We start from the raw sequence: 14,040 nt of genomic DNA on the forward strand, positions 1-14,040 counted from the left end.
TTCTTCGCCAAATTAACAACCAGCTGCTATGAATCACAAACAAAGACAAAGCTATCAAGAAGTATTTGCAAACCCTTCGAAGAGGATGGCAAGAGGACCACATTGTGCACAAGAGCATAATAGGGATCAAGACCTAGTAGAAAGACCAACCATCCCTTGGAAGTGAATGTTCTTGAAGGAAAGCCTCGATCTCGTCAATGTAGATAAAAACTAAGGTAGGGAAAAGAGGGCAACCTTGCTTCACCTCGATGGTGCTCCAGATAAAGTCTAACACCCCCTAGGGGTCCTAATATAACCCACAACTATCTCATAAAAGTCTCGTGATAGCCTTCAAGAGAATCTCAACAAATACCAATGTCGCAAAGTCTCTAGAAAAGAGCCACATTGGAAACACAATTAAAAGCTTTGCAAAAATCCACAAAGCAATAGTAGACCTTCAAGGAAAAATATCAAGCCTCCTCAATAATAGCTCCATGTGTCAAAATGTGGTCCGTAGTCTGAAAATCCGGTCAAAAACCATCTTGCCCTCTAGCTTGAATGACATCGATCCAGCTCCTAAGACAGAATAGTGTGCAACACTGCAGCATATAATTTAGAAAAAGTATGCCCAACCATAACAATTAAAGAAACATTATAGTATTCTAATAAGCAACAAGAGTGGCACCTTACACAAACAAACTACTCGTAACTCTTAAGAGTATATGAACACTTTAGTGTTATAGAAGCAAGTTCTGCAACATTCTCTTAAACATCTTGCAAAACTTAAGGAAGAATAGTGTGTCTCTGTGTGTGGGTGTGTGTGTATGATTCAAAGATCCCAAACTCAAACTCAACCCTAACTCGGAAAGGGTAACTTGACTCTTGAACTGGCTTGGACTCTGTCATGACTCCCCAAAGCGACAAAACCCTTGAAACTTTTATGAAGATTTACCCTTACCTTCACCCTTTTGCTATTATATATTGAAACTAGCAAGGCTTACCCAGCTCGCTGACCTGGACCATGGACTCGGCAAGGCTGACCCGACTCGCGGACCCGAGATACTTGCCCAACTCATGGAGAGTCATGGAACAATGGTATCATTTCATGTTTGAAACTTTAAATATGTGAATTAGGAATAATGTACAATTGTTGAAGGTTATTGTTTTCTTTACCAATGAAATTTTATATATTTTTCAGGGCACTTAATATTAAGTAACAAAGTTTACTTTGAATTTGCAGAGTTTCCCTTCAAAAGTTGAAATTGTGTCCTAGATGAAGACATTTTTCTTGCTTTCTAGAGTCTAAGAAGAAACAGATTACCACAGCATAATGAGCAAGAAATACATCTTTGTGTCTTATTTCACCATACTTTTCAGACATGGTTTTTCTAGGAAATTGCAAAATAAATGTTGGATTTCTGTCTAGCACAAGAAGTGAAATTTATTTTCTTTATGCTTTATTACTACTGGAGCACAAATATGATCCAAGTTATTTTCTCTTTTATAGGATGCTGGTTGTTTAATTATATTTTTCTTTTGTAGATTTTTGCACTTAAGTAGTTGGTGGAACACACAATTGTGATCATTCCAAATAGGATATATCTCTTTATATGAAGCTACATTATTCATGCAAGTTAACCCTTATGAATGCTCTGTCTCAAGATTATTAGACTCATTTACTAATTGTCTAGGGAATGACTATTAAAGTAATTTATGTAGGTATTTTGAGTCTCCACCATTCCCATTATTCTAATCTCTAATTATTCAAATGGAATCTGACTAGAGTATTCTAGACTACAAGTTGTGATTGGTATTTAGATTTTGTTATTTTATGAGGATCGCTGCAAATGTAATTGCACTTCTTGTGAGGTATGTATTTTCCAAAGGCAGCGATCTCTTGTATTTTATATTGAGAATAAACCAAGAAGATACATGTCCTTGTCTATTCATTTATATAATGACAATTGAAATTAGTTATATGAATATATATAAAATTATAATTTTCATGAATCATTATTATATTAATTTCCTATATATATATATATATATATATATATATATATATATATATATATATATATATATATATATATATATATATATATAGAGAGAGAGAGAGAGAGAGAGAGAGAGAGAGAGTCTAATAGGTTTATCCTTCCACGTGTTGCCACTATTGATGTTTGGTAGCTCCAATTGGATAAACTATGAGACTAAAGTGCAGATGTATACATGCGTGTGATATATATATAATCAATTATTCTATGAGAAACTATATAGTTAAATAATAATTGTTATTATATTAATTATATTATAATGAACAGACATGTCCCATGAAGGAACATGTCTCTTCTTGCCTCTTATTATTAATATAAATACAAGAGGTCACTGCCATTGGAAAACACATACCAAATAGGTTGTGCTTAGTACATTTGCAGCGATCCTCAAACCTTAACATGGTATTAGAACCAATTGCAAATGTAAGAATAGATATTAAAAAAAGAGTTGATGAATGGTATTTGGACGAGCAATATTCATATGCAGCAATTCACACATATAACAAAAACATTGCCAAACTTAGTGAGAAATTCACACATAAAACAAAAACATTGTTGTCATCGTGGAAATTGAAGAAATCAAGGAACCGTTAGTGCAGGCAATTAAGGGAAGCCTCCCATGGAAACACCACTACCAAAGTACCAATCATGGGTACTAGGGATCCTTCAAGTAAGAGCGAAGGACCCTCCAAGTAAGAGCGACAAAGGACACAGTCATTTACATAGGCTCTTGAGCTTAATCTTAGATTTAGTGGCAGTGATCTGTAAAAGTATGACAAAGAGGAATACAAGTAATAACATGTAGGACAATGAAGAGTACGGCTGCGAAGACGAGCACGATGCATATGTTGTAGATGTGCTTGTCCTTTGCTAGTGTTGGAGGCATCATCAGTTGCATTTTCCTCCTATTTTTTGCAGATCTAACTTTAGATACCCTCCTTGTGTTTATTGAAATTGTAGTCTCACAAGCTACATAATCCTATGGTTGAGTGTGCGAATGGTAATATGTGCAAAGATTTTAAAACCCTAAAATAAGGTTATTAAAACACCAAAAGAAACAATTAGAGAGATAAGTAGAAAGTATGATGTTAGTACAAAGACATAAGGATCGAATAGGAAAACAAAAAAAGACATAGTGAATGAATATTGTTTTGAAATACCCTTTATCGAGCGCACCCAAAGCATAATCGAATGAAGCGGCCAAACATTACTAAATGGCACTTACCATATATATGGAGTCAGATTTGTTATAGGTATGGCCTTAGAAACTGAAATAGGATTAGCATATGTCAATGGTGAAGACCCTGGGTGACGTGCAATGAAAAGGATCAAACATTGAGGGGAGACATTCTTGATGTTAAAGACATATCAAGGGATTGCAAAGGACCTTAGGGTACCGATCCCTTAAAGGTAAGCACATGTGATTTAAATTTTCCTTTCATATTATTGTGGATTATATTATTTATGTTTTTTATATCATTAATATGTTAATATATATGGCATGTAAATAAATATGAAAACATATATAATGAGATTTGATATTTATGATAAGATTTGATCATCTAATATTATTAAATGTAAAATTGATGTATAGTAAGTGTTGTCACCACAAAATGCAGGTTTCAATATGAAACTTTTTCAACTTAGTTTTGCATTTCTCTAAGTTTAATTCTTTATTTAATTGGTTCGTATTGATCAACCAATCAACTCCAATTAAGATAATGAATGTTTTTACTGAGGCTTTCGTCAAATCTTTTTCATTTTTCTATTTGTCGAGCCTATGCTTTTTTTGAGCCTTCAAAATCCTTTTTTCTCGTTTTTGAATGTGTGTTTGTTGGTTTTTAGTCGTTTGGTTTTACTCAAGTCATTGCTTTTGGTTTTCCCTTTGATTTGATCTATTTTAGGGCTTGATTGGAGTTCACAATCAAAAGATATGACCAATTTAGGGTGCCTAAAAGGTGGACCTTTTTGATGTAATTGGACAAATTAAAAATATCATCTTATATTTTTAGTCTGACATTCACTTTTTGAAAAAATATAACTTAAATTCACTTTATGTTACGTTTTTAAGTTACTTTATCATTTAAATTTTCACTTAAAGTAACTATAGTGCACTTTATGTTACTTTTTAATTTTTCACTTAAGTGACTTTATTAACTATGTAGTTCAGTTTAATTTTAGATATTTAAATCAAATGCTCTCGTAAATATTACTTATTGAATAATATTTACACGTATTATTAATATGATAATGTAAATATAATTTTATGTCCCACTTAAGTAATATTTTATCAAAATTAAATTGACATGTGCTTAAATTGGTCACTTAAATATGCAATTACATCCCAAAAAGTAGACCTTTTCTATGCAATTGCATGTAAACTCAACTTAAATGTGCAATGACATCTTAAAAGCAAACATTTTTTATGCAATTACATGTAAACTCAACTTAAATGTGCAATGACATCAAAAAGTTGAGCTAAAAATGCATCTAAAATGTGAGTTTTTGCCTTGAGTTGCATATGCAAGTAACTTAAATATGTATTTGCATCCAAAAGGTGTGCTTTGCACCAAAGACATGTAAATGCGTCCCCAAAACCCGTTTTTGGGCAAAAAGCATGTTTTCAAAACATGTATATGCACCAAAAAGGTGTGTTTTTGCCTTCAAAGAGCCCATTACATGTTTTCAAAACATGCAATGGCCTCTAAAAGGTGTATTTGGGTCTCTTGTGCATATTTAAAACATGCAATCACACAAAAAAACGTTTGTTTTGCATTCAGCTTCATGCATTTGCTTTTCCAACACCTATTTGTAAAAAAATTCATGACTTTGGCCTCCAATAACCCGTTTTTGGTGATTTCTCTTAGATTCTTCCATAATTGACTTGAAATCTCTCTCAAGAGGCATTTTTGCATCCTCATGCATTTGGCAACCTCATTCATGCTAAACACGGTTTGTTTCAGCCTCATTTGGAGCCACGTTTTGGACAAAAACACCCAGATTTGGGCCTTCAAAATTCATGTTTTGGCCAAATACGGGGTCGTTTTGGAGTTTTCATCATTGTATATGCATTTGGGAAAGTTGTTTTTGCATTCTCAAGACAAAAATAACTCAAAAACATGCATTTTTTGACAACGTTTTTGCAAAAAAGGCCCATATTTTTGCATCAAAAAGTTGTTTTGTTCAAAAAACTCAAAAAATTGTTTTTCCAGCACATATCTTTGATCAAGAGGGGTCTTTTTTAGTTTTAATGCATGCTATTGTCTTTGGAGACTACCTTTATGGCATTCTCATGTCAATTTCGACCATAGAATGTCCATTACATGCAAGTACAGAAGAAGTCAAAAAGTTATTTGAAAATCCAAATTTGAGGGAGAATTGGTCTTCAAGTCTATAAAACTTGCTATTTTGGCACACAATCATCAAGTAAGTGGATATTTTCGTTCTTGCTAATTTAATTCATGCTTATCTTGCTGATTTTATGCATGTTTTGGCTTGATGCTTCACAATTGTTAATTTAGATGATATGAAAAGTGCATTTTCCCTTTAAAAATGATGAAATGGTTAATTTTCATGTTTTTGGTTTTTTTTCCCAAAATCCAAATTTAAATTTGCATGTTGAAGTGGCTTTCTTATTGACGTGTTTGATTCTTTTGCCAAAGGTACGTTTTTCTCTTGTGATTGTTTTTGTGTTTGCTTGTTTACATTTTGGTTTTTCTTCATTTTAAAGAAGGGGAAAGAACTTGAGCATGTTTCATTTCACTTCAGCTTCCATTTCATGCAAGAGCATCATTTCATTCTATTTCCATCTTTCTATGTCATAATACTTCACATCTCATTCCTCACATACGATTACATGTATTTTCATCCATCATCTGCACGTACATGTAATCGCATTCACCATTTCCATTTTCACTCCTTACTTTCCAAACCCAATCGCATGTCAAGATTACATGAAAAGTCTTTTACATGTAATTGCATCTTGAAACCCGCTTTTAACTAAAAGTCACTTTTTAAAAGGTTAAAAAATTTCATGTGCATGTTTTCTCGTGTACTTGGAATTCACCTTTCCTCAAAGACGTCTATAAAATCTCAGTTCGCCTCAAAGCACATTGCATTTATTCTTTCCATATGCACTTGCACTTCATGAACAAAATACATGTAATTATATTATTCCATGTCATAAAGCATTTCATCTCATCCTCCATCCACATTCGCATATCATCTCACTTTTCGATTCTCATTACATGTTGCATATACACGTAATCCACTTTCCATGCAATGACATCTTGAAAGCCCAAGTCACTTTTTAAAAGTTAAGAGCCTTCTTTCACACACATTCCCATTTGTTCCACCTTCATGTCTTAAAGCATATCCATCTCCTTTCACTCTCACTTCACCTACCATTTTCCATCCAAATACATATGCTTTCCCATCAAGAAGGCATGTTTTGATTTTCAAAACGGAATAATTCATTTGATCTTCAACCTGAGTTCGTGTCGGAATGCATAAGGCACTTTGTTTCAAAAAAATATTAAAGGTGCTAATGGAAATTTATTCCGAGTTTACATTCAGACGCCATCAAGAAGGTTTTCAAAGTGTCAAAAATTCCAAAATGTGTCAATCTACAAAGGAAAATTCACAACAACTTGAGCGAGAAAAGTTTGATCACATCAAGTTTTCAAATGAAAGAGGACAATTCATCAAAGAGAGTCAAAGGCTATCAAAAGACACAAGACCATGGTTATCAAGGTGAATGCAATGACACAAAATACAGGAACTCCTGGTCCTGTGATCATCTGAGATTGCATCGCCAAGTACAAGGTCCTTCAAAACAATCCCTAGGATTGTTTCAGTTCTCTTATGTCTTTCTTCTTCTTCTTTCATGTTTGTAGTTGAAGAGGATGCATTACATGAAAATGTATAATTACATGTAATGCGAGTTGCATGTGCAGTTGCATGTAACCCAATAATTTCTCTTTTAGTTAGACTAGGTCAAAGTTGGTTGAGCTGTTCCCACTTTTTTCTCCATCTTTTTCTCAACTCCTTTGCCTATATAAAAGAGTGCTCCGTCATTGGAAAAATCATCGTTTGTTGGATAGAAGAAAGCTTTGTCAAACTTGTGCAAGCATAACTTTGATTGTGTAGTACAAATTTGGGAGAAAAGTGAATAAAAGAAGTAACTGGATTCGAAGCTTTGACTAGAAGCAAGTGTGATAGAGCAAATTAGAATCTTTGATTGTAATTTGTGCCTATTGTCTTCAATTCATGTTATTATTGTGTGTTCAATAATAGAGCATAGTGATTTGAGAAGCAATCGGAGCCGAAGCTTTGACTGGGCCTGGTTGTGACAATACATAGACTAGGAGTTTTGACTATAGCTTGTATTACCATCTCAAATTCACGAAAAATAGTTAGAATTCCCTATTTCTAGAATTCTTTGTGCCCCAATGGTAGAGGTTATTCTTATAGAATAGTTTAAAATAAGACTTAGCACCAAACTAGTACGCTTTCAGCTAGCCTTTGAGTTAGTGTTGATTTATCAGTATCACCATTTACAACTTTAGATAGAAGTGTAGTTTGAGATTTCATCTTGCCCATTACTCTCCACGGGTAAGTAGATTCTTTCCTGAAAACTAAGAGGAAAGAATATTAGTAACACCCCTTAAAAAATCTCTCAACTTCTTGCTTACCTTGAGTTGATCCAAGGAACAATGAGAAGGGGGAGCCTTCCCTTTGAGGTAGGAGAGACTCCGTCTCACACGCTGTGTGTAGTGCCTCTCCCAATGGATTTATGTAAGTCATCCTTTTGTGATGTTTTATGTGAGTGAATGATGTAAATGGATTATTTCAATACAATTAAATAAATGGTTAAATTAGGTGATTTAATGCGTTTATCGCTTCGGCTATATTATTATATGCAATTGTAGTTGATCGTGTTGTTTAGTGTGCAGGATTTATAATCCTGGCAATGGCATATGGAGTTAGTGATTCAGCTATTCATATTTACCAATGTCATCCCTGTATGGTCAACGTATCTTATTTTAAATGTTTAAATTAAACCTTTCGGTGATTTGATTAAATCCGAACTCATTTGCATTATGTGACTAGACCTGTGAATTTGTCTGTGCATTTAGAGGTTCGTATTTGTCGCGAAAGTTGTTTAGAAAATTCTGTGATTTTGGGGTTTCGGGCTTTATTTTATTTAATATTAATTTTTGGCAACTTGCCATAGATGAATTTCAATTACTTGGAATAGCCTGTTCTCGTTTGGGTTGATTCAAGGTTTAACTAGGTTACCTGGTTGGTTACCCTAATCCATTATTCACTCGAAAAGTGAAAATGTATCCAAAAAGAAATTTAATTCCTCACTTCTCACTTTTGAATTAGAAAGTTCAAGAGTAAAACCCAAAATCCTCTTCATTAGGAATTATTGTTTTGTTCATTGTGGGAACTAGGGGCGTGGGATCGTGCGAGATTGGTCTCGTTGGATCCAGCTCAGGGAGACCTTGGATTGCCGCGATTTTCGGCTACTTTTGCGAGATTCTTATTTTATGGTTCAGATTCTCGTTTTGCCCTTTTGGTTGCGAGGTAGGGCTCTCGTTTTATTGTTCCAGCTCCATTTCTACTTTTGTTTTTGGTAGCCGTTTGTTAGGAGGCTAAGAACTAGTGTTCCCCTCCATTTTTGTATGCTAGCTCTACCTAGTTGGGTGGGTATGAGCATTTTTCTAAGATGAGAGTTTAGGGTTTTGCACCATTATGCTGGTCATTTTTGCATCGAACTCCAAACCTAGTTTTTATTTGATATTTGTGGCTTTTTGCGCCGTAAGACCAAATGGGTTTTAATTTTTAAGTTTTTGAATTTTCAGGTTTTTCGCCTCGATTTTCGTGCTGCCCAATTTTTTCAGATTTTCTTGCCATAGTGTTGGTCGTGGATTTAGATTATCCGTAGGACGTCAATCCGACCATTGTTGCATCTTTATGTTTGCATTGGAATGCATGCTGCATCCATACTCTCAACATTGTGTTCGGTTGAGTGATTTTATACCTATTGTTATGGTTTCTTTCGAACCTTGTTATTATTTCATGGACACTAGGATTTGTGTGGAATCCATACTCCTGGATTGAGGCCAGTTGAGTAAGTGCATGATGTTTGGTTTTGTTGCATCATTCAAATTCGTGTAGAATCCATATTCCCAAATTGAGGTCAGTTGAGTGAGTTCATAATGTTTGGTTTTGTTGCAATCATTGGTATTGGTGTAGAATCTGTACTCCTGGATTGAGGCTAGTTGAGTGAGTTCGTGATGTATGGTTTTACTGTTCATTGGGATTCATGCAGAATCCGTACTCTCGAGCTTGTATTCAGTTGAGTGTTATTTTGCTTGAGGTTCTAACAAGTGATAATTAAATCAATAAATGGGTACTAAAACTTAATGAAAGGTAAGATCTTAAAATACCTAGCCTCCTGAGGGAGTTGATTGAAGGCACAATATATGGCATCCTATGGGAGTTGATTAAAGATACTTTCCGAGTTTGGCCTCTCAAGGGAATTGACCGAAAGTTCGAAGTACTTGCGCTACCCAATGGCAAGTAGTGACACTCCATTAGAGTCCCTGCATAGTTGACCCATAAAGTGTCTAACCAGGACCTATTGTATTTGCATTGTCTAATGATCTTGGTTACAATCCTCTTTACTATCTGGCGTGAGTGATAGCCATGGACACGTTTGTTATGTGTGTTTGTAGTTGGTTCATTATCTCCATCAGCACGGCAAAAGTGGACCTATGGGTTCCACGTGTTTGGGAGACGTAGCTACCTATACCACTACTACGGACCGTTATATAGAGACGGTTTATTATTCCAGTGCGACGATTGCTAGATGTTCACTTGGTACTATGGGTTCCGGAGTATGCTTTCTTGTGATTTATGCTTACATTGGAATGCTTGGATATCATGTTTAGATGATGTTAGTTTATTTGACGCATTCCTATATTATGATGTTTAGCATATGACTAGATGTTGTGATTTTCTTAGTTGGATTATCTATTGCTTATTGAATTACCATGTTGGATTTCCTATTCTTATGATTTTATTATGCTTTATTAGTGACGTCCTCATAAGACATCTTCGACTATCTAGTTGGCAGTTTGGGATGTTACACACGGGGGATGGCTAGGACCTTCAAGGTCTCATGATGCTATTATGGTTGGAAGGAACTGCGCATGAGTTTTGTTATGTTCGTTTATTGCGATGTTGCTTTCTGTTCATTTCCTTTACTGCTATGTTTTCAAGTGGCTAGATGTAGTTTCCATCTTTCTGTTATGGTGTTCGAGTATCTAAGCCTCGATTTGTGGATCTGGTACTCCCCGATATGGAGGAATAGTTTTACCTTTCTTTTCATCTTTAGATTTCCTTTCTTGCTGTTGTGATTCCTCACACGAGAGTGTTAAATTTTGCATGGCTTTTTGCATTTCCTCGCGTAGCTTTCTGTGTTTCCTCGCGTAGCTCTTTGCACTTCTTCACATGGTTCTTTGCACTTCCTCGCGCGAGCCTTGACACTAGTTCTGTGAGTTTGGTGGCTAGGCTAGGTATTCCTTCGTGCGAGAGGGTAGTTTCTCACGTGCTTTGGTGCACTTCCCCGCGCGAGAAACAGGGCTCATCTAGGCTTGGCCAAGGAAAGTTTGAAAGTTGGTTTTGGACACCTTGTTGGATTTCACACCTTTCCAATTCAAAACAGTCTTTCTATGGAGTTTAAAATATATCATTTAAGTAATCCCTTATGCTTAAGATATATTTTAATATATGCGATGATTCGTTTGAGATAGGTTTCAGACTTCTCAGAGTTAAGATAAAGAATCTAAGAAATCTCGGGGCTTCAGGATTTCAGACTTGGCCAAATTTCAGGATCCTGCATTTATCTTCCAACATGGTGTTTAGTAGATGAGTGGTTGTAACTTTGAGCCCTCATCCTATGTGTGGCCGTTGTTGGTCTCTGTTTGTAATTTTTAATTATGCCATGGTTAGTTGGAAATGGACTTGTATGTATAACCATATTAGGAACTTGTTTTTTGGGTTAAAAAGGATATCTTGTTTGGGACTATTAGTTTTGTATTCCCTCTTTGAATCTGTCGATGTCATCCGGAGTTCATTTGGGTATTCTCATGGTTTGTGTTATCTTTTGGTGCTTGGGGATCTTTGGAAGTGTTTGTAAGACTTCCACTAGTGTAGTGAACATGTGATCTTAGCCGTGTTCCCTATTCTTATTACTTGTTTAAGATGTTTCACTCTTGCACTGGGTTACTTCATGTTGTTGTTAAGTAACTTATCTATTTAAAAAAACATTATTCAGTGCATGTTTTATACTTGTTCCAAGGATCTTCGGGCGGGGCATTATACTGTGGCTGGTCATCCTATTTTGTGACTGGATTTAACCCAAAACTGTCAGTTGCAAAATATCCACCCAACAATAAGATAGAAATATAATTCTATAGATGAGATTAATTAATTAAAATTTCTATAGTGCTAGTGTAGGAACTATGCTTAGTTCTATATGAATAGCTACGTGTTAGTGTAGAGTTGAGGTTGTTCTTGTATGAATGGCTAGGTAAGCAAATCATATGTTGAAATTATATATTAAAGTATATATATAGAAGATTGAATATATGCATAAATGTTCAAAGTATATTTTTATCTATATTTTATTGAGAATTATATTAGTCTCTTATTTATTTTCAATATGTACTGTAAGAGTTATTTGCCTTGATCTTTTCCTCTAAGAATGTTCTTGCAAGGAAAGGGAGATTGATATCAGATTGAAAGGAAGTCTGACACTTCTTCAAAGGCAACTTTGGTTGAGGAGCTCAAATGATTGACATTCAGAGGGAGTTTGAAACTCCGTATGTGTGACTATATGATTTTAATGGGCCTACTCCTTGTGTACATCATGAGGAAGTGACAAATGCCAAATGATTATCACTTGTATTTGCAGAAATTATTGGAAGCTGACAATCTTATAGTAACTTAAGTCATGATATACATTTTATGTAAATGTTGAAACATATCATGATGGATTGTATCTTGTAAATCAACAAGTGTCAAATGTCATTCACTTGATAGTCTATGAGTTGTTTGTATAGAAATATAATAGGTACTTGGCGAATATCATGTGTTGATACTCTACAAGCCATTACCTCATTGAGTAATTGGTGAATATCATATGTTGATGTTCTGCAGGCCATTACTCAGAGTATTTGGTGAATATCATATGTTGATATTCTGGAGAGCTATACTCATGATATCAAATGTGATATCAAAATGGTGGATATCTTCTGATCAAATATATCCTTGAAAATTGTCATTCATAATATTACCAATGGGGTAATATTATCATGTGTTTATCCTCCTTAGCTAAGAGGGAGTGTTGATGTTTGGTAACTTCAGTTGGATAAACTATGAGACTAAAGTGTATATATATGTGCGACAGTGTGTGTTTGTGTGTGTGTGTGTGTGTATATAAACTAAATAATCAATAATTTTGTGAGATATTATATAATTAAATAATAAATGGTAATATATTAATTATATTATAAGGAACAGACATGTCCCTTTGGCTCATAGTTTTAATATAAGTACAAGAGGTCACTGCCTTAGGAGAACACATACCAAATAGGCAGTGCTTAGTTCATTTGCAGCAATCCTCAAACCTTAACAGGCACAAATACAGTATTCTTACAGAGTGCTGAACCTACAGTTTAAAATTCTCTAGCAACTTCATGTTGATCTACTTTCCTCAAAGAGTTAAAATCTAAATTACTTTTCTCAATGCCAACTACAGAAATGGATAATCCAAATCAAGACAAATCATCATATAATTGGAAAAGAGTTCAACCATACTTAGAATATCATACAAATGATTTGATGAAAATGAATTTTCAACCTAGGACTGAATCAAAAAAATAAAGTACACAAGGTAATCTAGGAGGTGCACACACAATGTATGTAAAAATTTGAAATTTTTAGGAGCTTATTTAGGGTACATGCATTGCAAACACTCAATATACATGACTTATTTAGTATTAAATCCACAAGTGCTACTGCTTAGACCTTCAAAAGAGTAAAAATATCAGTATTTCGTTGCAAAGAAAAAGCAAATAGAAATAAAAACCTGTTGATGCCCTTGAAGAAGGCAGTGTTGTCCTGTTTTCCTACTATAGATGCAAATTGTCCCTGATTGAATGCAATAGCCAATATATTGCTTATTTGCTGATATTTGACTCCCAATCTTTAAAGTTTGATCTTGATGCTGTAAAACTTTACTTGGAAAAAGTACCAGTTCTGAACTGACTTGTACAGGAAGCCAGTCATCAACATAATACACCACATGCTCTCCTGAAAGATAACAACCTTTGGGACTCTTGCTTCCTGACATATTCTCAGATGAGCAATATTGAATTGGTAGCTTCATAAGCTTGCATAATGCCGATAAGAAATGTGTGGAATTTGAATTCGAGAAGAAACCATTTCACTGACGCTGAAACCCATTAACCATGGATGTTCCACAAAGTTATTATGAAAAAAATAGAGCGGGCTGTAGAAACTGAGATGTCTGTCCAAGGAAACGACAGATAATGCTTGATGCTGTTGAATTTCTAGCCAGATAGATAACTACAGTAATACAAGCACCTAAAATATTAGTATGCATGTGTAAACATAAACAAATTAATAGAAAAAGGATACCTCTGCATCCATTCTGTTATTCATTTTGCTCTTATTTTTATCACTTTAGAAGTATCTACTTCATATGATGAAAATCTGAACATTTATGATCGAAGTAAGGATAAATTTTAACAATGCAGTGTCCAGGTTGGTACATGAAAAAGATATAACATTTCACGAAAATTTAAAGACTGGTTTTTAAGTTTTTTTGTGACAAATAGATCTTCGGTTTGATTTTATTTTACATGTTAAATGCATGTATATAGCTTTATATGTTAAATGCATAAATCTA

General features: G+C 34.6%; 1 protein-coding gene across 6 annotated transcripts in view; it reads right to left on the reverse strand.

Moving 5' to 3' along the window:
- The window catches only part of LOC149539611 (varicose-related protein-like), a 195,239-nt gene that overhangs the window by 122,892 nt on the left and 58,307 nt on the right, over window positions 1-14,040 (reverse strand). For all 6 annotated transcript variants that reach the window (XM_089800837.1, XM_089800840.1, XM_089800839.1 and 3 more), the window contains exon 2: window positions 13,198-13,697. In XM_089800837.1, the coding sequence (XP_089656963.1) occupies window positions 13,198-13,497 (300 nt within the window). In that variant the 5' untranslated portion in view covers window positions 13,498-13,697. The remainder of the gene's footprint in view (window positions 1-13,197; window positions 13,698-14,040) is intronic.

The sequence above is a fragment of the Cupressus sempervirens genome, chromosome 9, assembly GCF_028749045.1.
Source record: "Cupressus sempervirens isolate cs-2001-9-10 chromosome 9, ASM2874904v1, whole genome shotgun sequence".
NCBI lineage: Eukaryota > Viridiplantae > Streptophyta > Pinopsida > Cupressales > Cupressaceae > Cupressus > Cupressus sempervirens.